This window comes from Callorhinus ursinus, unplaced genomic scaffold (assembly GCF_003265705.2).
Source record: "Callorhinus ursinus isolate GAN/ISIS: 27379988/994484 unplaced genomic scaffold, GSC_fseal_2.0 scaffold39, whole genome shotgun sequence".
Taxonomy (NCBI): domain Eukaryota; kingdom Metazoa; phylum Chordata; class Mammalia; order Carnivora; family Otariidae; genus Callorhinus; species Callorhinus ursinus.
Window position 1 is genome coordinate 17,318,812 of NW_027397101.1, and position 23,013 is coordinate 17,341,824.

General features: G+C 41.3%; 1 protein-coding gene across 9 annotated transcripts in view; it reads right to left on the reverse strand.

Annotated features, from left to right (window-relative positions):
* FREM1 (FRAS1 related extracellular matrix 1) overlaps nucleotides 1-23,013 on the reverse strand; it is a 182,671-nt gene that overhangs the window by 40,891 nt on the left and 118,767 nt on the right. For 5 of the 9 annotated variants that reach the window (XR_012374776.1, XM_025887859.2, XM_073880811.1 and 2 more), the window contains 5 exons: nucleotides 22,734-22,878; nucleotides 18,837-18,978; nucleotides 15,974-16,169; nucleotides 11,524-11,788; nucleotides 2,737-3,151 (listed from right to left, as the gene is read on the reverse strand). Coding sequence is in view for 8 of the 9 variants with exons in the window: in XM_025887859.2 (XP_025743644.1) it covers nucleotides 2,737-3,151; nucleotides 11,524-11,788; nucleotides 15,974-16,169; nucleotides 18,837-18,978; nucleotides 22,734-22,878 (1,163 nt within the window). In the remaining variant the exon portion in view is untranslated. Of the gene's footprint in view, nucleotides 1-2,736; nucleotides 3,206-11,523; nucleotides 11,789-15,973; nucleotides 16,170-18,836; nucleotides 18,979-22,733; nucleotides 22,879-23,013 lie in introns of those variants that run through there. The other 4 variants (XM_073880813.1, XM_073880815.1, XM_073880816.1 and 1 more) reach the window with 4 other exon arrangements.

Here is a 23,013-nt window from a genome sequence, read left to right on the forward strand (position 1 = left end):
CCTCGGTTCCACTCAGGATGGGACCAGAAGAGTGGTGCACCCCCACTTGGAAGATTTATTTGGGCAAACTTGTGACTCAGTGGTGGACATTAGCTTGTCTTAACCAAAGAAGCTCTTGAAGGCAAGAGACTGAGGGGCATCCACCACTTAATCCCTAAACTGCCTGACCTCTCTGCTCTGAAAGACCAGAAAATTTGGGGGAATTATGGGAGAAAGTTTGAGGTTTTCCTTATCTACACATAACTGGATTGTATGGCAAAACATACCTTGTACTTTGGATGAAAAAGAACCTTTACAACATATATCCAACATTTTCCTATCAGTAAATTCTGCAACTACCAAGAGATCACTCTCTTACAATAACTGTTCTCTGTAAGATGAATGTTGGTGTTGGGACAGGCCTGATTTAAGTTCTGATACTTCTTCTTTATTATTATTTTTTTAAGATTTTATTTCTTTATTCGACAGAGAGACACAGTGAAAGAGGGAACACAAGCAGGGGGAGTGGGAGAAGGAGAAGCAGGCCTCTTGTGGAGCAGGGAGCCCGATGCGGGGCTCGATCCCAGGACCCTGGGATCATGACCTGAGCCAAAGGCAGACGCTTAATGACTGAGCCACCCAGGCGCCCCAGGCTGTTACTTCTTCTAAATTCTACTCTCTTTTCCTTCTCTACTCTGCAGCATAGGAAGGAACTCTTATGCCTGTACTAGAATGTATAACTCCTATAAATTTGCAGCCAAATAGACTGAGAAAAGTATTATTGGTTGGACAGTACAGTGACATTTCTCTACCTAGTGTGAGCAGTGAGGAGTCAGGAAAAAATATATTAATAGATTGAAGAGTGAGATGAGACAAATAACAATTAAAACACATAATTAAAAAATAATTTTACAACATACAAAGTACTTCTTTAATACTGTGTCAATGATATCAGTACCTTCTCTCTTCTCCCAGTGCATCATAATTTTATGACATTTTTCTGGGCCTTCCTAGAGCCAAAGACTCATCCAGCATCCACTCTATGTTACCATGACTCCCCACCTTTCTACTCAGATCCCACCTTAGATAGAGGCTGTGATTGTTCATTTTATGCATCAACTTTGCTGGCTATGATGCTTGTTGTTCGGTCAAACAGCAGGCTGGATGTTGCTGTGAAGGTATTTTTTAGTTGTGATTAACATTTCAGTCAGTTGACTTTGAGTAATGCAGATTACCCACCATAATGTGGGTGGGCCTTGTCCAATCAGTTGAAGACCTTAAGAGCAAAGACTGAGGTCCCTTAGATAGGAAGCAATTCTGCCTCCAGACTGCCTTTGGGCCTGAGACTTGCAACATCAATTCCTGCTGGGATTTCCATCCTGCTGGCCTGCCTTGCGGATTTTAGACATGTTAGACCCTTCAATGGTGAGCCAATTCCTGAAAATAAATCTCTTTTTCCTTTCCTTTCTCTATAGACATCCCATTTGTGCTGTTCCCCTGGAAAACCCTGACCAATACAGAGACTAAAGAGCAAGGGAAAATTATGATTATTTTACATAATCAGAAGGTATCCTGCAGTGACCCGCAGATTTCTCTCTTCTACAGTTGGTAGAAGTGGGTAGAACAGGATAAACTACATCCAAGGAGAGTGGATTCAAGGGTGTAAGAAACAGAGCATGCGTGATGTGTTTTGACTAAAAAAAGAAAAACACATTATGCCCTCCCAAAATCATCCTACTAGTCAGCACAACTGTGGCAGAGCTGTGCCAGAGGAAGGGCACAGAACCGGGGATCAGAAAGACTGGGGGTCTTTATATGGTTTTCATCACATTACTGACCTTGTGAACTGAACACCTATTAAATGTGGATAATAAAACTTCCCGAGAAAGAAATGAGCTTTACGTGAAGTGGGTCTGACCCACAGCTAACGCTCCAACACTCGTAGCTGCTACAGTTGTTTTCCCATCATTATTTCACGTGTAATATTGATGCAGCCTTGTACATTTTCATGTGTTCAGTGGAAAACCGTTAAAATGCCAGTAGATGATGCAAACCAATAGGCAGCATCATAATAGTACACTTAGATATTACAACAGTAGGTACAGGGTATCGAATATCTAATATATTTCAGGGAATATACTAGCGTCTACCACATCTAATCTGATTTTATTCTCACCACAATGCTGTAAGGGATGGTTTTCAAAGGAGGAAAGGTTGAATCAGAAGATTTAAAGGACTCTCTTGAGGTCATACAGCTAATAAACGGCAAACCTAGTCAATAAATTCCAACCTAGTCAAGTCTGACTCCAAAGCCCATGTTTTCTGCTTCTGTCTTACCACGGACTCTTGCTCATAGCCTGCATGCAGGCACCGCCTCTGTCTTGTCCATATGAACACGTCTGATGCCTTGCATTATTATGTCCATATTAATATGCCTGGCATGCTGTAGACCCACCGCACAGCACATATTTTAATGAAAGAAGGAAGGTCGGGACGCCTGGGTGGCTCAGTAGGTTAAGCGTCTGCCTCTGGCTCAGGTCATGATCCCAGGGTCCTGGGATCGAGCCCCACGTCCGGCTCCCTGCTCTGTGGGGAGCATGCTTCTCCCTCTGCCTGTCACTCCTCCTGCTTGGGCTCTCTCTCCGACAAATAAATAAATAAAATCTTTAAAAAAAAAAAAAAAGGAAGAAGGAAGGAATAGAGGAAAGTTGTTTTCTCTAGACCTGTGCCAATGACCCGTGGGTTTGTCATACTTGCCTGGATGGTGAATGACACAGGCTCTTGGCCCACTCTCCCATCCACAACAAAGCCTTGGTTTGTCCTATCTGTGGCCACAAAGGTAAAGCAGTCAACCCGGGAGGCCCCTCCCAGGTGCCGGTAGGCCACATCCCCGCTGTCCACATCCTGCTGAGTGAAGTTGTGTTGAAGTAGCTCTGTCCCCCGCAGGTACAGCTGGCCTTGTTGTGGGAGCTGGGCCAACACGAAGGTGAGCTTCTCCGCTGGGGTGTCAGGGTCGGTCAGCTGGAGGAGGTCAGGGGAAAGCAGGCCTGTGGTGCCTGCGGCCAGTCTCAGCCCCCTGTTCCTGGTCACCACAGGTAAGGCTCTGTCCACGGTCTCCAGGGTGATCTCAAACACCCCGTGTTTGGTCTGCAGGCCATTGCTGACGAGGAATCTGGCAAAGAGAGGCAAGGGCAGCCTTCAGCATGTAATCTTGTGTCACCATCTACTGGAATGAAATGATAACAATACACACCTTTTACTTAAGGACATGTCATGCTGGGACTCAAATGAAAACCCAAGGGCAGATCCTTCAGAAGGACACTGGTCTATCTGTTAAATCAGTCACTAGGTAGCACACCAATTACCTACAACATTCTGCGCCCAAAAGTATTTTCTCAACAACACTGGCGGCAGACTCGTGTGATCAAGCAGGCTAATTCTGCCAGTGGGATTTCTCAGGCTCGTCAGCATTTAGAATCCCTTGCCCCAAATAGGAATTTCACATACAAGTAGACCCCTTGCGTGAGTTTGAAGAATACATTCATTTTATATGTTTATAATTTTGCAACTGTATTTTCTTTGTAGGCATTTAATAAGGTAAGCTTTTAAGACTGATAATTGGGGGCCAATCCAATGACTGATTTTGGCTATTTCATTTTATTCATATATTTTTGTGGTAAATTCCTTCTTTTAAAAAAAATTTTATTTATTTATTTATTTGAGAGAGAGAGAGAGAGAGCACAAGCAGGGGGAGCAGGAGAGGGAGAATCGGACTCCCCGCTGAGCAGGGAGCCCGATGCAGAACTCGAACCCAGGACCCTGGGATCATGACCTGAGCCGAAGGCAGACGCTTAACTGACTGAGCCACCCAGGCGCCCCTTCATGGTAAATTTCTTAAGAGGAAATCACATTACTCAGCCACGTAATCATGCCTAACTCATCTCCCCTCCCCGAGCCTCATTTTCATCCTTCTGGAAAGTAAAAGATTGGACCAGACGATTGCTAAGGACCATCAAACTTTAAAACATCATGTGATGCTCTAATCTCCTATATTTTTCCTGTGCTTCTACATTTGCCCCTTACAATATATACGGGAGTTACGCTAGACAAGGATTACTTACCTAATTTAAAGAAAAAAAAATTACAGCAGAAAGGTACACAACGTAGCAGGAGATCATAAGGCAAGTAGGAGACAGAGCTGGGATTAGAACCAGGTTTCTGGACCCATACCTCCTGCTCTTACAGAGTTTTTAATACAGGCCAGTTTAACAAACCACAAAGACAGACTTGTGGTACCTGAGCACCACTGCAGAATGATAAAGAGAACGCTCAAATGCTATCAACTCAAGGTACACAAAATCTCTCACACACCCTTGGATTTGTGATTCCATAATGTGCTTTTGATTTTATTGTTCACTAAATCCAGTCCACCCACCACTGCCAATGTCAACACAAAAACCAATCGAAATGATCTCTAGAACCTGTCCAGTATAAGTTTGATTTGAAAGGCAATTGAGAGTATCGTGAAATTAAGCAAACCAAATGCACTACTGAAACTCCAAAAAGTTAGCAAATCACTACTCCCAAGTGGAGCTGACGAATTCACTGTAGACCAAAGAAGTGTACTTCGCTATAATCATGGAGTTGTCTCGGTTAGTTTTTCCCCATGTACTGTGGTTGCCAGAAATATTCATGGAGGAGATACTCTTATATTCCACAGATGTAAAAAAAAAAAACAAAAAAACAAAAAAAAACTCTAAAAAAATGTTTTCGTAGAATATAACCTGAAATTATAAAAGAATTTTCTTTGGATGTTCTTTTTTTTTTCTTTTTAACTAGAGAAGATACGAGGTTTATATTTATTTTACTAATCTGACAAATTTGACTAACAAGTTCTTTATTCTTTGTAAAATGTGTCTTGTTCTTCAAGGGTTTAAGGGTCAATGCTTTGCTTGAAACGAGGTTGTATGAGCACTAACAGTCGACCAGCCCACCTGAGGAAGAGGGCTCAGAGAAAGGAGCAACTGAACAGAAAGGAAAGGAACAGTTTGGCTGAGCAGAGATTTCACCTTGAAGGCTAAGCTAAAATTTTTGAGCTTTCTAATTATCTAGTTGATAAGACTGCCTACAAGGAAAAATACGATGTGATGCACAGAAAAACGAATCTATTCCTTTTTGCTAAGTGAACTCAGTAAGTGGAAAATTTCAAATAAAGTAAATTTTTGACATTTCACACACCTTGACTTCTAAAGAATATAACCTGTTTTTTTTTCTCCACAGCATTATTTTTACAATCTGAACAAAGATACTGACTTTAGAATTGTACACTGAGTGAAATCACAAGGTTTCCTTAAAAAAACAATCAGTTTTTCTTTTGTAAAGCTAAACGTTTACTGAGTATGTTTGAAGCAAATAGGAGAATTTCATTGCTGGATCATGAGTGTTTACAAAATAAGTTATTTTTGAAAAAGCAAGAAGACACGCACCCAGAAAAATATCCGTGTGTTTGTCATCTTTGTACTTATTAGTCACTTTGGCAGTTTCAAATGTCAAGTGCTATGCATTTTTAAGATGAAAATCATGATCTGTTTCTCAGGGAGAGCTTCTCATGGAATTATGCTTTTATTCCGTTGTTTTCCTGTTACTTTTTCAGGTCTCCTTCCCTGGAGCCTATCATCTAACCCGAAGTAAAAGAAAAGGAGACTAGGCATTCCCTCGGTGTCTCCAATTTCTCTTTTCTCCACTTCACCCCTCCAGAAACATGTTTCACACCTCCCATTTCAAATAAAGTGGCTCTCTACTCTCTACCAGGTCCCTATCTCACAATGTGCTCTTGTGGGAAGTTTTAAATCAGCTGTTATTATGGAGTAGCACAAATGTAAGCGAAAAGAAATGCATTTTTAGTATTAGTATGATTCACGGAAATTAAAGAATTTGTGCCCCATTAAAAGCATGTCAAATATGGGTGAAGAAGAAATGCGAAAAGAGGAGAGAGATGGGGGTCAGGAGTAAGGAGCTTCAGGGGTGCTTGAGTGAGTCACGGGGGCCGTTCCGACTTTCCCCTATGGAGACTGAATTCCGAAAACACCTCGAAGCTCAGTCTCAGGACAACCATAATTATCTACCAACGCATGACCTGCGTGAGGACACTGAAATTATCTTACGATTCAGGCTGTCCGTCTCAGACTCCTCCCTGACTGATGATGGGGATCTGACCACGTCGGAAATCGGCAGCCTGCCATCAGACAGATGGGACTGAGGGCAAGGGAAGCTAGGGACCGTATAAGAGTAAGAAATATGTTTACTGAGGCCCGTGTTCCCAGCTGGGACACCAAGGCAGCTGCCTGTGCTGACCGAAAGCTAATAAGCCAGTGGTAAAAAGGATGAAATTTCTGAACATGACTGGATCAAACACCTCATTCCACTTTCACAAGTAACAATGCAAACCAGTCACGGGCCGAGAAACATTATCAGAGGGAGACAGGGTGAATGGTCATGGTTGGCTTCCCAGTCAAAATAAGCCTAGCAGAACAAGGGCACCAAGGTCAGTGTTGTTCGCGTCTGCCAAGGTTGACCAGATGATCTTCCAAATGCTATCCCCTGCTGCCCCCAAAGAAACCTTCCAAATCTATTTTCAAGTTTTAAAACAACAGTGCCATTGCTATGATGTTATCCATTCCAAGGTTAAGAAGCTGGTGGTATCAAGGTAGCAGCTTCTTCTGGGGATCCGTTTTTGTTTAATTTCCCTCATTAAGCCCCCCTGAAAAGAGATACAGCCAGGATTGACCACTGTCCTCATGAAATTTGGGGAGTGACTCACAGATTTGTCTAGGGTGCCTGCCTGGTCTGATTTCACCATTACCATGGTGCTTTCAGGCTTTCTGCATTTCCTGGCAATAGAGTTGGCTGAAGAATCTGCCATCTGTCATGGCATTTAAAAGATAAAAATGGAATCATAAATAGAGCCAGTTCCTCGGGAAAAAAAAAAAAAAAAAAACAAAGTCCAGCCAGCATGTCAAAATGGAGGACATTAGCATGTTCTTTTAGTCCCCGGCTGGCAGCAGCTGAAGTCAGCTTGCTAATCACTTGGTGTCATCTGTCCTCAAATGTGCTGCCAAATCTTTCTTCCAGGCCAGCAGCACCAAACAATGCAGGGGAAATTTAGGATTCACAAAATATTTTTGCAGAAGGTAAAATCTGACCATTAAACTCCACCGTTTAATTAATGCTGCCATATCTTACATTAAAAAGAGAAGGGGGCAAAAATCCTCTGCCGCAGAATTTATCTCCTCTACCCAGCCAAATTCCTTGCCAGATTTAACAACAAGCAACATAAATTTGGGTGATTACATTGGTTGCATATATTTAATTTTTAAAAAGCACCACGATCACACACTTTCATTAAAACCGACTTTCAGCTTTGGTTTAGCTCTGCTCGACAAACAACACAGCAGCCCATGATTGGGGGAGTGAAATGACAAGATTAAAACAAGGGTCTTGGGCAGATGTTAGGCTCTTCCATTATAAACATGTAAAACTGCCCGCCAAACATCAGAATGACATACTGAGGGGGTTTCTTCACACAGGTGCATTTTCTCCATGAATTGTTGGTACAATGGAAAAATATCTTAAAAATGAGATCTTCTCCCCAGTTCAGCTGATAACGCAGTTACGTCCACGTAGATGACTTTCAATGCCTCTTGGAACCTTGGTTTTCTCGTGCATAAAATGGGAACATATCATCTCTCTCAAGGTAGTGGCGTAAGGCTTAAGGGAAATGATAGACAAAAAAGAGCCTAGTACACTGCCTGAGGCATCGCAGGTATTCAAGCAATACTAGGTTTCCTATGCGGAAATGAAGGGATGGGACTAAGTCAATGTTTTTCGACCCTTGTTTCCCAGTCTTGAGTCCTTCAAACAACACCTTCATAATTTTTGCCATCTTCTTGTACGACTTGTACCCTTATTACTATTTTGCTTTAGGTCACCTCACTCTTGTACTTAAATAAATGTATTTAAGAGGCAATCTTTTAACTAGAAAAGCTGAAAATGTTTACTACTAAAAACCTAATCACCATAAATACTGCAAAAATAAATGCAAGAAAATGATGTTTTTAATTCTAGCTAGGTATTGTGGCCCAATGGCTTGGAACCCAAGGCCAGTACTGTGTGCTAAAAAGGAAAGCAGTTAATACTGAAGAGCTGTTAAAACCATACGAGCCCCAGCCTGAGACTTCTTTCCTGAAACAATCAGGAAGACTGTCAGAACTACGAGGGACTAGTTTCTCACTCTGGATTCCCTGTCATTTATTGCTTTCTCCCTATATCAACCCACATCATTTTTTTTTAAGATTTTTTGTTTATTTATTTGAGAGAGAGAATGAGAGAGAGAGTACATGAGAGGGGGGAAGGTCAGAGGGAGAAGCAGACTCCCTGCCGAGCAGGGAGCCCAATGCGGGACTCGATCCTGGGACTCCAGGATCATGACCTGAGCCAAAGGCAGTCGCTTAACCAACTGAGCCATCCAGGCGCCCCCCACATCATTTTGCATCTTTGTATCATCAGCGGTGCAAATTACTCACATTGGGAAATAGAGCCAGAGCCTTTTTGCTAAAAGAAAATCCTGCCCAGGAGCCCAGTGTGGAAAACAAACTAAAAAATAATAAAAGAACCAAAACAAAGCGCTATCAGTAAACTAGGGTGAGCGTCCCAGAGCCTCACCAATTCAACTCCTTCATGCTCTGTCTCCGGGAGGCCCCAAGAGGGCTTCTGTAAATCCTCAAAGCTCCATAGAATGTACTCGGAACAATGGACTGGACCAGACCAGCGACTGCTAGTCCTGACTACATCAGAATCCTCTGGAGAGCTTTGAAAAATACAGATTTCTGGCCCAAGACTGGACTCAGCAAAGTCACCTCTCTGGAGTGAGAGTCAAGAATGTATAGAGAGTCAAGAATGTATTTTTATCAATCTTCCCAGTAACTCTCCTGAAGATCTAAATATTTAAAAAATTCTTGGGGCACCTGGGTGCCTCAGTCAGTTAAGCATCCGACTCTTGGTTTCGGCTCACGTCATGATCTCAGGGTTGTGGGGTCAAGCCCCACGTCGGGCTCCACACTGGGCATGGAGCCTGCTTAAGATTCTCTCTCTCCCTCTCCCTCTGCCCCCTCCCCTCTAAAAAAAATAATAAATAAATAAAAATTAAAAGTTCCTAGGATAAATAATTTCTAAAATGTTATCTCGTATGACTTTCTACGGATGTGGATTAGGATATTTTTAGAGTATCATCAATCCTCACATACAGAAATTTTGTGTTTCATTCTCTGCTCCTCACCACCATCTAATTAATATCTAAGCTTGATTTCTGGACATCTATATGCATTCATTGATTGGCTTCTCTACAGGGTCACTGGTTTCTCCAAACGGTCATTAACGTCTTCCACAGACTCTCCCGTGGGCACTGACTGGGGAAAGCGGGAATGGACAGGGATAAGCAGTTCCAGAAGTGGGCGTAAAGTTAAAAGCCCTGAATCTGATATACACGTATTAAGCCAAGAAGCACCCAACCTCCATAAGTAACCAGGGGAAAAAAAGAACAATCATCGCTCTTCTTTGTAATTTCTTTCCTCCTTCAAGATTAATCTTAGTATTGTAAACATTGGCAGAAAAAGGGGGCCAAGGAAAGAATATAATAAATAATGATAAGAACAATAATATCAATAATAGTAGTCATAAGAGCAGCTAATACTTATTTCATTCTTCCTATGTGCCACATATTTTTAAAAGTACTTTACATGCATAAACTCATTTACACCTCCCACCACCCCTGTGAAACAAGTAGTATGAGCATCATTTCTTTTCACAAAGAGGACACAAGAGCACAGGAGGAGGTGTGATTTGACCACAGAGCAGTAAGTAATGGAGGTGGTAACTGACCCCAAAGCCTGTGTCTTAACAGCTCTGCTCTACCACTTCTGTAGCAAAAGAACCAGCCTGAAAAGGAATCCCCACATCTGACATTTTAGTTAATGCCCAGCAACACTCAGACATTGAATTGTTAGTTAGATATTGAGCAACCAAATGATTATCTACTTGTTAAGGACATTTTGTCAAGAGAAAAAAAAAAAAGAAAATATTAGTTCAAACTTCCCCCAATTTTTTAACAGTCGATTGTCCCAATCATCTTTCCAAATCGTAATTCCAAAAAGGCAAGCAAAATCATCTTTACTGACATTAAAACAATGTTTATCATAGCAAATATATGGAATTTAGAGAGATAAAATGTATGATTATGATAAATGCTACCTTTACATTAGTTTACAGTGCTCTTTTGAAGATTGTATTCTTTTTTTTTTTTAAGATTTTATTTTTAAGTAATCTCTACGCCCAACCTGGGCTCAAACTCACATGCCCGAGATCAAGAGTTGCATGTTCTTCTGGCTGAGCCAACCAGGTGCCCCACTGGAAGCTGTATTCTGACACGGTGAAAACTATACTGGGGGTCAGAAGCTCTTCAAGTATGGCAAATGAACCAATGGTCTCAGGGCCTCCATGTTAAGTGGCAAAACTCAGGACTGCATATGTACAATGATTCCCCCAAAGGCTAGTCCAGCCAAGATTTCTAGATTCTTTTTATTTTTTATTTGTTGACAGAGAGAGAGAGTGAGCGAGTGCAGTGGGGGCAGGGGGTTAAGGGGAAGGGCAGAGGGAGAGGCAGAGAGAGAATCTTAAGCGGGCTCCATGCCCAGTGTGGAGCCCAATGAGAGGCTGGATCTCGGGAACCTAAGATCATGACCTGAGCTGAAATAAGAGTTGGATGCTCGCTCCAAGATTTCTAGATTCTCATCCTAACCCTGGGGATATGGATTTCTATCAAAGACCTTGAGATCAACCAGCTTTGAGAACTGCTAATGAGAGCTCCTCTAGAGTTTGTCTTGCTTTATGTGACTGGAAATAGACTTCAATATTTTAAATGAATGTGGACTTTCACTAATGTTGTATCCTTGTCTTTTCACCGGATCGTTATTCATCCCAATGATTTATTTGATACAGAATTCTTAAACAGGTACACAGCCCCCAGTTATAACATTGTTTCCAGGGGGAAACACGATCCACCTTATGACAACATGATTTATGATATAGTTCCTGGAACATATACTGACAAAAGGCAATGTCTGCTTGTGCCAAATGTTTACTACTACATACCTTTCTTCGGATAGAAAAAGATACCCCCAAAAGCAGGAATTTAGTTTTCTATGTCTCTCTTTAGCTGGGACTCTCAGCTCTTTATATCCCTCCCCTTAGAACAGCTGAGATTTAGATGTGCTTTATTTTTAAACAACAAATATATAACAACTGTTTTTATTTAAACACTTTCTTGCTTTGCTATTGTTCAATTCATTGTACACCTCCACCTTTCATACATCTAGGCAGTAGAAGACCACTGCTATATCAGAGTTGGAAAAGAACTCATTTTCTGCCACCTTTGGTCTATCTAAGCATTCATTTGGAGAAGGGGTTCTGAAAAGTTTCTTTGGGGCTCACCTGAAGGTGTCACGGGAGACAGCTGCCTTGCTCTTATGTACATAGCAGACTGTCTGTCCTGCTATGTCCATTTGGCTGAAGCTTGTAATGGGGACTCCAGGATAGCGGACATACTCAACCTGGCCATACCGCGGAGGGGAGGTGATGACATAGAGCAGTTCCTCGGGTTTGTCTGTTCCATCCACAGCAAGGAGAGTGGTGGTCGTCAAGAAACCTCGGTCACCTTTAGATACCACCAGCGGTTTCACAAGGATGACAATATCACCTGCACAGCAGAAGAGCTTGCAGTCAGGACCCAAATTTAAAAAAAAAAAAAAATGTCCAAAGGTAAATGTGAAAAGCAAAGGCCAAACTGCAGAAATCAAAATTAATATGGTATAGAAAGGTTGATATAATTATGGTTAATAAAAGAATTAGGCAAAAGACTAGAGCAGATATGACACAGCAGGGGAAACACATATGGCCAACAAAGATTCAAAAAGATGTTCAAATCTCATTAATCACCGTGGAAACACAAATCAAGATCACAAGAAGTTATAACCATGTTGTAACTCTTTGATTTGCAAAAATTTAGAATTCTGATGACATCAAGTGCTGAAGAGGATGTAGAAGCTCGCGTACAATTCTGGCAGGAACGTAAAGGGGCACACGATTTGGCATTATGCTGTAAAGAGTAGAATATTCACATATGTCATGACCCAGCGATTCCACTCCAGCTGTGTGCTGGAGAGAAGCATACACTGGCCCCCAGGAGATGGGTACCAGAATGGCCACTGCAGGCCTGTCTTCATTGAAAATGCTGGAGACAACCCAAATGTCTTTTCAAAAGGTAAATATGTAAGCAAACTGTGGTCTAATCATACAACTGAATTGTATACGGTAGCAAAATGAATGGACTAGAGCCACATGGGACAACACAGAGGTAGCTTGTTACCATTTGTTCCTTGCATGAGCAAGTCCCCGAAAACCATACACAAAAGTAAGAATATGAACACAGAATTCAGGATGATGGTTCTCTCTGAAGGATGGGAGGAGCCCATGGGTAGATGTTTATTGCTGTCAATATTCCAGTCCTTGAATTGTATGGTGGTTGTGCAGGTGTGTATTATGTATTTAAAAGAGAACAAATGAATGAGTGTATGAAATGCATAAATGAGTGAAGGAGATGTAGGTCACATGTGGACGAATGATGCAGTTTTACAAACTAAGGATGATAATCCAATTTTGTTCACCTCCTTCGCTTAAAAAAAATGATCATAACTCTAATATTGAGCTTCTACTTTGTGCCAGACACAGGGGTAAGGCTGTTTCACCTTCACACCAACAGTGAAGTAGGGTATTATAATATTTCCCAGGTTATATATGAGGACACTAAGATAGAGAAAAATGCTAACTAACTTGTTAATCATGATACAATTAATAAAAGGTGGAACTAGGGGTGCCTGGGTGGCTCACTCAGTTAAGCATCTGCCTTTGGCTCAGGTCATGATCCTGGAGTCCTGGGGCCAAGCCCTGCATCAGGCTTCCTGCTCAGAGGGGCATTTGCTTCTCCTTCTCCCTCTGCCCCTTCCCCTACTTGTGCTCGCCCTCTCTCCCTCTCTATCTCTCTCTCTCTCTTTCTGTCAAAAAAAATAAATAAATCATCTTAAAAAAATAATAAAAGATGGAGCTAGAATCTGTACTCTAGCCATCTGACTCAAGAGCACAAACTTGAACACTAGATTATTTTGTTGCTTCTCTGTAATGTATCAGAGCTCTTAAATATCAATACTAAAAGAATGAATATCCAAGAGGAAATACGTGTGAAGTAAATGCCAAGCCATTCCTAAATGTAAAAATACAAATTGTCAATAAAATTCGAAAAGACATTCAGTCCCATGAGGAAAAAATAAAATATCAAGGAGGTACAACTAGGCCAGTGGTTCTCAATGAGGGGCAACTTTGGCTCCCCAGGGGCCATTTGACAAAGTCTGTACACATTTTTGGTGGTCATAACTGGGGGTTCCTATAGTCTTCTAATCAGTAGAGGCCAGAGATGCTTCTAAATGTCCAATAATGCATAAGAAAGTCCATTACAACAAAGAATTATCTATCTCAAAATGTCAATAGTGCTAAGACTGAGAAACTGTTTCAGATGATTAAATTAGTCTTTTGGGTAGATTATTGGTGCTTTTAACTCAAAATGCTATCCAACTTAGGTGCAATGGAGAATCAAAGAGCATCCTAACTTTAAATCAAAACCTGGGCCCCAGAGGGGGCTTGCCTCCTGGGAGTCCAGATGAATACATCAAAGGAGTAAGAAGAATGAACAAAGCCGGGGACACAAAAATCACCCACAGAATGTTTCACCAGGAGCAGAAGATGGATCTGAGAGGAGGAAGAGCATCTGGGCTTTCCCTCAATGCAGTTTTTCAGCATTGTGACAGCAGAGGATGGTTCAAGGTCAACTGCAGACAATGTCCCTTTAAGCTTCTCTCAAAGAAATCCACATTATTTTTGCCAGTGTGCACATCACAAGACACAGAACAACAGGAAGGCCGGATGTTATTTATAATTGCTCTCAAGTGGAGATAACCCAAATGCTCAATATTAGGGATATGGCTCAGTCTCAGTATTCAGTGTAGTTTTATTCAGAGATGAACAATGACAGTTATCAAGTTATGCTATGACCTGAGAAAATTCACACTAAGTTTTTAAAAAATATGACACCATATAGATATAAAACACACCACAATGTAAAAAGAAGCAAAGGGAAGGAATTTGGAACTTCTGAAAATGCTAGGAGGTTAATGTATCTGTTTGACGTAAGCATTCACAAATCCTTTCAGAAAAGAATCCCACATCCCTTGTGGCAGAGACTGGCCAGGCGCTCGCCAGTCTCGTTTTCCTTTCTTCTTGGGCACACCGCTAGACCTTCCACTGTCCAGCCTCCCTTAATGGGGCATGTGACTATGATTCAGCCACTGGAAGGTGCAGAAGACAGGGGCCTCCAAGCCCAGGCCAGGCATCTTCTCATTTTCCTCCACGTTTCACTTTCGTTTCCGGAGAGACTCCAAGGCCTTCAGAGATGAAGGATCTTCTAGTTGGAAAAAATCCCCAGATGGCTGCATAGAACAGAACTCTCCTTCACCCCAGTGAACGCATCATGCTTAGTAGCCAAGGGCAGTCAGTCCTAATACATTAGCTGTCTGCACGATACATTACATGTTGCATTACATTTTGCCTGGACATGTATTGATGAAGAACATAGTAGCCTTACTTTTGTGGAAAGAAAGAAATGCGTACAATAATATCTAGCTTCTCTGAGGGTCACTTATTGGCCATCTTCAAGGAGCACATTTTACAACCAGGAAACAAGCAAACAAAATGCGTTATTTTAGAACCCCAAATAAATATCTCAAAATCAATCAAGCTGACTGAAACTAAAAAGAGAAAGATTCAGGATAATTGTAATTCTATCACACATGTGATGTAAGATTTGTACTGCCCTCTGAGCTTCCTGGCAACAAGGCAAAAAAGGAAGCATTCTGTCAATCAAGAATGCACTGAAGATCCAAGAATATGCTTGGTCCTAGGAATATAGAGATCCTAGGATGATACAGATGAACAAGAAATGAATGTACCTTCTTCACATAAACTCCAAGCAACATTATGGGGTAGTGATAGATGGGTATCAAGGGCTTACACTTTGCCTTGTTGAGCTTCCTTCCCAGTATTTTTTTTCACCCCCCCTCCTTCTACCATTTATATGCTACTGAGTCCCATTATACCAATGGGTCTGCTTAATTCAAGAGCAGCTTATTATCTCATGGTGTTCTCCCTTGTCCCCAAAAGAGTTGTTATTAGCACTTTCACAGTGAAAAGAGCAACAGTCTAACCTTTTCAGTGACAAAGTTCCTTTTTGTGATTTTTAAATTTTAAAAAATGTGTATTTCTTTTTATTGTTATATTGGAAATGCTTTTCCTCCGAAACTTCGTTTTCAAGTAACAACTCTCTTCCTGAAAATAAAATTAGAGTTATCACATTGATTTGGTAAAATGTTACTTATAGCAGAAAATCCTGACTCTTAAAGCAGCCTGTGCCGCCATGTTGTGGGCAAGACTGGATTTCCAATAGGCTTTCTGAAATTCTAACAACAGCAAATAGATGGGCTACTCTCATGAATCTCATAGCTGCCAGGCAGAGCAGGTGAGGAGTCAGGGAAGCAAATCGTAAATGATGGAATTTCAGATACAAAGGATGGAAGAAAGAAAGTCAAAAAGAGAGGGAGGTAAAGAGAACAGGAGAGGGGCAAGAAAGGATGGATGGATGGATGGATGGATGGATGGATGGATGGCAGGAAGGGAAGAAGGGAGGAAGGGAGTTAGTTGAAAATCTTGGAGTGCTTACATCAGCTCACTTCTGGTTATAAAACTTGGTCCCAAAAAACCTTGAGAGAGATGATTTTACCTTTTCCCATATCCTTGATGGTGATGTGACAGTCAAATGCTGGTGATCTGTTGTCACCATCCCAGAGGTAGAAGGTGAAGCTGTCTCGGTCCTGGGAATCCATCGCCCCGGTGTGTGTGTATCTGAGCAAGTTCAGATCCACTTCCTCCTGAGTGCATTTCATGCCAGGGTAGAGAGGGACCCAGTTCCTCCCTATCTGAAAGGTGCCAGAGTTAGTCAGCCGCTTGTGTTTTTTCTTTCCCAGCTATGTTAGTGGACATTTTCCATACCCCCTGTAAGCCTCCAATAGAAATGATATTTCAGCAAAACTGCAGATGCAATTTTTTTTTTTGCCATTTTACCTTATTTTTTTCGTTTCAAAGAAATACATTAAAACAAATTAAGACCTGGGGAAAAAACTACCTCCAACAAAAAGATTTTTTGACAGTCGTGTGGCAATTCAACAGCGCTGCTACTTCCAAGGTATTTATCATGAGCAATCATAGCTGATTAAATATTCCAATTAATGAGAGCAGGTGGGTAATTGAGCTCCTGAAATTGATTCTTTAAAAATTAAATATGTTTCATTTGAGGGTTCCTTTTTTTTTCAGTTCCTATCATTATACAATTAATCAAACTTATTTTTTCAAACTGTTTTATCACTGGACTTATCTGAAGTAGATAAAACAAAAATAGAATGAATAGATTTACTCCCAGTACATTTTCCAGCCTTACGGAAGCCCACAGAAAACTATCAAGATCCCAGTCATTCCCTCTGTTTATGTCTTGAGTCAGCCAAAAAATGTAACTGCAAATATCATATATTATTTTTTATCGGAATCTTCTAAAAACAAGCTAACATCAGTCAAGCACATATTCTGTACCAAACTCAGTGCAGAAATTGTGGTATTCTCAATTAAAAGAGGTTTTTATGCTAGGGGGAACTGACAACTGAGAGTATTCAAAACATAATAAATCTGTATCTGATTGATAACAATTTTCTTGTTATTCTCTGAAGATACATAACTTTCCCTAAGAATAGCTCATGAAAGTCACTTGACATAATTCAAGAAAAATGTCACCTTACAAATTTACTGTACAATATTATCTTGTACTTTTCCTTGTCCGGTTTAAGACACTAAAATAGAAATTTAAATCCTTGGTGTTTTGGTGTTTTTTTTTTTCCTTTCCTCTGACACATTATTCTACAGACTCCCAGTTCCTGGCAAAAGTGCTTCGCCCTCCCCTCTCCTCATTGTGTTACCACTTCTCTTCACATCCTATTTGATAAAGTTTCCTCCTCTTTAATATTCCTGCTCATCTGATGTTTGTACGGAGGTATGTTCTGCCCCAGTGCTCACTTGGTAAAAGTTAGTTATGTTGTAATATTTAAGGTCATTATGTGTTTCCATCCTAAGATCTATTTGCAGATTTAGTTTTTAAAACAGTCTCTTTTGGGTTTTAAACTGGAAAGCCTGCAATTCTATTTAACTTTTTTCTTTTGCAATCTTCATGAAAAGTAAATACAGAAGAAGATAGCTTTTCCTGTCTCTCATCTCCATGCAATTCCCCGTTTGCACTCCCAAATGCCGGCTCCAACTTGACAAAATCCTTTGCAAGCCCCCAAAGAGGAAAAAAATAAGAGTCAGATTCAAGGTGGGGCAAACTAAGGAAGGTCAACAAGAACACAAGAACACTTGAGAAAGTCCAGGAGTCCTAGAGTCCTCGTCTCTGGTCTCGGAGAGGCTTGGCCAAGCCCAAGGGAGCTGGGAGAGAACTATGTGGTGCCATACTGGGAACCTGGACCCATCTGGATTTTCACATACCCAAAATACTTCGCTTCCCATGCTACCCAAATGTGTGAGCTCTCACTGCATTTCTGCTTCATTACTCTTTGAAATGAAATAAGGACACAGCTGTACCTCAATTTAAATCAGTGATTGCTCTTCACTCTGATTCTCTATGGTGCCTACGACCTAAGATAATCAAGCTGTTCCATGCAGGATAAATCCCTGCTGCTCTTCTAGGACTGTGTCGACATTATATTAAAAGTTAAGCATTCAGTCAAATAATCACATTGGGGATGGTTGGTGGTGGTTGTTGCTAGCCTTCATCCATCATTCAAACAAACATTTTGATGGATTACTCATGGGACCTTTTCAAATGACTGATCTATCCTGTGCGTTGGGCTACTCCTTGGGCATCAAGCACACAGTCTGAATCAGACTGGTGAGCACCATTTGTGAAAAGACTGTCTTTTCTCCACTGTATTTTTGCCAAAGATCTGTTGACTATATTTTTGTGAGGGTCTACTTCCGGGCTCTCTATTCTATTCCATTGATCTATTCGTCTGTTCTTTCATCAGATCCACACTACCTGAATTAATGCAGCTTTATAGTGAGTCCTAAAGCCAGGCAGCCCCATTCCTTTAACTCTGTTCTCCTTTTTGTTCACTATTTTGTGCATTTTGCCTCTCCATACAAACTTTAGAATCAGGTTGCTAATATCTACAACAAGTGCTCTACAGAGTCTATTCGAAATTTTTTTTAAATCTGCGGGGAATTAAGATATCTCAAAGGATGCCTGGTTCTCATCAGCAATTAGACAACTTGCTTTACCCCCCATCACCCCCTCTCCCGAAATTTAGGTACAATTCCGGGGGAGAAGGAACAATGAAGAATCTTAATACTGATTGAATTTACCCTGAGTTGAGTAAGAAAATTTAGCATGGTGTGAGTTCACCCCAAACTAAGAAAATTAAATTTTCTACCTCTGGGCAAAATGTGGCTATTGGAGAATAAATCCAGTTATAGAAATCTGTGCACTAAGAAAATTTATACCTGCTACATTAGTTTTGAAAAATAAAAGTAAAAAGGCCACTAACCTTAAGTTGAAGCTGCCCATTTTGGGGAAGCCTTTCAAACAAATAGTCAATCTTCTCCCTGGGTGAGTCTTCATCTATGGCTGAAAGAATGGCACTAGAAATAATACGAGTTTCACCCATTTTCACTGTAATTTCAGCCTTCCTGTAAAAAGGAAGATGTCTAGGTTGATAGGAAAATAGAAGGCATTGCTTTCGCAGGGGTCATTCACAATGACTATTACAGTTCCCAATCTTCAACAATTAGGAAATGCTATTCCTTATCCAAAGTACTGCAAATGCAGAGTCGGACTCGTGAAACAGGCTCTGATTTCACTTTACACATGAAAGTCCTAAAAGACAAATAGTCAGCAACAATGAATGTGGTGTGAAGTAATTAAGTACTTCTGATTGTTTCTGTGCATTGAACTACACCATTTTATGTTGTAATTTACTTAACAGAATGATTTTATTTCCAATATCTTACTAAAACAACAGCTCCGTGACATAAGTAAGCAAGATATTATCATTCAAATTTTACAGATAAAAACATACTTAAAGATTAAATGGCTCTGGTACCCTTTATGAAGCACCATTATGAGTTTGGTGATGCTTAGGCAGTCCATGGCCCTCTACATTACCCTCCATTTCCCTGGTAACGTTCCAGGTAGTGAGCATTCTCTTCACAGTGACTGATCTTTTCCAAATACTAGAGCTGCCAGGTTAGCCCCTAGCATCCTGAAGACGGGGCTGGGATGAGCAACTGCTGCTTCTACCATAAACACTGCAATTGTGGCTTTGCAAGTCCCCTCTCGTGCTATTCCTCTCCCAGCCGATATAGCCATTTTCCCTGGTCTCACCAAAGTGAGGAAGGGATTTCTTTCCATCTCTGTTTCTAGCTTTCGGTTTTGGTCACCACACATGGCCAAACGCTGTCCAACTTGACAGCTTGGTTTCTGATGAAAACTGGTGAAGTTTCCTCGGGATGCAGATAAAGGACATTTCAGTAGCATCAACTGGCATTCCAATAGCCTTCCACGCTCCTGCTGACAAGCCAAAGCCCAGACACCTCAGTTCTAACCTCTTTCACTTGGTGACTTTCTTGCCTCTGAAGGACTGACATCTTCCCTGGCAAGAGGAGGTGATTTTTGCCCACCTCTTTCCTAGAGAATATGAATCCCATTACTCTAGAAGGCCAACAAAACAGTTGACTGGTTGATTCTGGAGATGAATGGTGCCATTAATAGAAACAGATTAATCAAAACAGGAAGGAAGCCAATGTAATGAAGAAGATAAGGAGTTTGATAGGAAGAAAAGTGTCAGATTTAGATATCAGAGTGGCCAAAGGAGAAGAAAGTATGTCACAGTCTGAGTTACCCTGAAAGGGACCATGGGACATGGACTGGGGTGCAGGTCATTTATTTGCGAAGTGATCCCAGGAAGCAAGAGAGAGAAGTGAGGAGCAAGACAGGGAAGGAAGAATAAGGCAACAAAAGGTGTTTTTATGACTCTGGGGCTCAGCGCTGCTGGGGATCCTTTGAAGAATCATATAGAATATGCTTCAAATTGTGCTTCTGGGGCACCTGGGTAGCTCAGTCAGTTAAGTGTCTGCCTTTGGCTCAGGTCATGATCCCAGGGTCCTGGGATGGAGCCTGCTTCTCCATCTCCTCTCTGCCCGTGCTTGGCTCTCTCTCAAATAAATAAAATAAATAAAATAAAATATTTTTTTAAAATTGTGTTTCTGAAGGATGGGAGTGTGGGACATTTATTTATGCACTAGCTCCTATAGGTTGAGAGCTACCGTCAGAGTGTTTTCTGCTCTGTCTGGACTCAGGCCAAATGAGCTTCACAGAAGGCCCTGAGCCACAGGACAAGTGGAGCGACACATCGAGGCACTGGTAACGTGACCCTGACAGTGAGCCTGGGCAAGAGCAACTACAGTCACAGGGGCGACTGAGGGAGCATGACCCAGAGAACCGAAAGCATCTACTACAGCATCTAAAGGGAATATCAAAGAAATGGAGTCAAAGACTCTAACAAGGTGCAGCAAGGAAAGACGAGCCATTCAATTCAGTAGGAAAGCCAAGGGTAAATTTTAAGGGAGCAGCTTTAATAAAGAGGGGGAGGTTGGGCAGAAATGGACATAGTGCAAGCTACTTCTCCAAAGAGTCTGGCACTGAAATAAATGAGGAACTGGCTCATCTTTGTGGCTTTAGGGTGAGAAAAGCTGCTAATAATGATAATAACTAGCACTTAGGAGCACTTCCTGTGTACTAGCCAGTCTTTCAAGCACTTTTATGTATTTTAATTTATTTAGTCCTTGCAACCACCCGATGAAGAGGAGACTGTTACTATCCCCACTTACAAAGAGTCTGACAAAGAGGTGAAGTGACATGTTCGAGGCCACACAACTGGTTAGTGGCTGAACCAAGGCAATCTGGCTCCAGAATCGGCTCTCTTCACCACTAATTATATCCCTGTGTCTTGTTAGCAGAAGGAATGAGAAGGGAGGGGCTGGAGATGCAAGAGAAGAAAGTCATGGAGCACATTCTGGGAGGAGGCAAGAGGACACACGTGAAAGTGAAAGAAGAGGGAATACAACTTCCGCTCCACAGGAGAGAGGGGAAAAAAAGAAAAGAAAGAAAGAGGAGGGATTTGGAAGCAGAGCTGAAGGAGATTCGGTGATTCTGCCAATGAAACTATGTCAGACAGTTTAATAGCAAGAACGCAGCACAAAACAGGAAGTCAGAGTTGAGTGAGTGCCCCATTATTTGACCTGTCCGGTCTCAGTTTTCTCAGCAAGGATAATAATACCTACTTCCCATAACTGTGGTGAGGATTTAAGGAAATGTCTGTGAGAAGAGCCAATACAGCGTCTGTCACAGAGTAAGCACTTAATAAACACCCGTTTGCACCTCCCTTCCTCTTAGGTACAGTGAGGTCATCAGAAAGAGGTTTTGTAATGCCACAATACCGTTCCTATTTTCATTTTTATAAATCCAGATCACCCCAGTCCAACAGTCCAGCGAGATCATAGAAAACAGAAAGCTCTGCTGCAGACTTTTAGTGGAACTGATGTCTGAGACGCAACCTTCCAAAAAACTATCATCAGAAGAAGCAGACACTTCTCCATGCCCAGCACCAGACAGCTGGGCCTCCTCAAGCTTTACCCTTGTACAGTTGTGTATGGTGGTCAGTAATACGAGCAATGGCTGGAGCTACAGAAATGTAACTGATAAAGACTCTGTACCTTATGATCGAACTGATCAACTACAGAGGGAGATACCAAGATGGTCTGCAATTAATCACCTCAGAATTTTTAAATGATCATTTAAGTGATCATTTTGATACCAAGTGGCAAGGGAGTACTGATCCCGATGGAACATAGAGGAACATAGAGGTGGATCATGAAATAACCAGACGATGAAAGCAATGGCATTTGTACGTTTCCCTCAGCCACTCTTGGTTAAAAGTTTGGTTAAACCCACAGGGAGGATTGTCTGCTGTTAATATTATCGCACTTTAGTTAAGTCCATACACCTACTGGTCTTTGGTGGGTGTGTACACAGGTGTTTAAATACCCCGTACAAAAAAAAATAAATAAATAAAATATAAATACCCAGTACACTGTTCATTCCATACAGTAGGTTCAGTATTTCTTAATTATTTACAACTAACTAGAACTTTTAGAGGAAAATCAAAAAATTAAAGGGTGAATTTAAGAACTGTTAGGGAGACATTACATTATCTAACATTTGCACTAGAAGTTCTAGGTGTCTGAGTAGGTGGGACAAGTTGTGATAGACAGGAGCTGTCAAAGACTTGTTTCTCCCTGGAAGACAGACATGACATTTGTACCTAGTCTTCCAGATCTCAGAATTTTCTAGAACACCTGAAAGGGAATCTTTCCGGGGAGCTTACTTGCTCAGCATTGGTTTCTCATCATTAACTGGGGTGATCTCCACTGAAATCGTTCTTAATATCTTATGTTTCCCATCTGACAACTGGACTGTAAAGTCATCAGCAAGGCTCTCTGAGTCATCATGCACATACATCAACTTCAGTCCTGGAAGAAAGGGGGGAAAAAGAGAGAGAAAGTAAATCTTTCTTATGATTAAGCCATTTCAAAACACACATAATCTTTTTTAATTTCCAAGGTATTGGTATCAGCGAGAGTTCGTTAATCAATGCAATAGGGTGA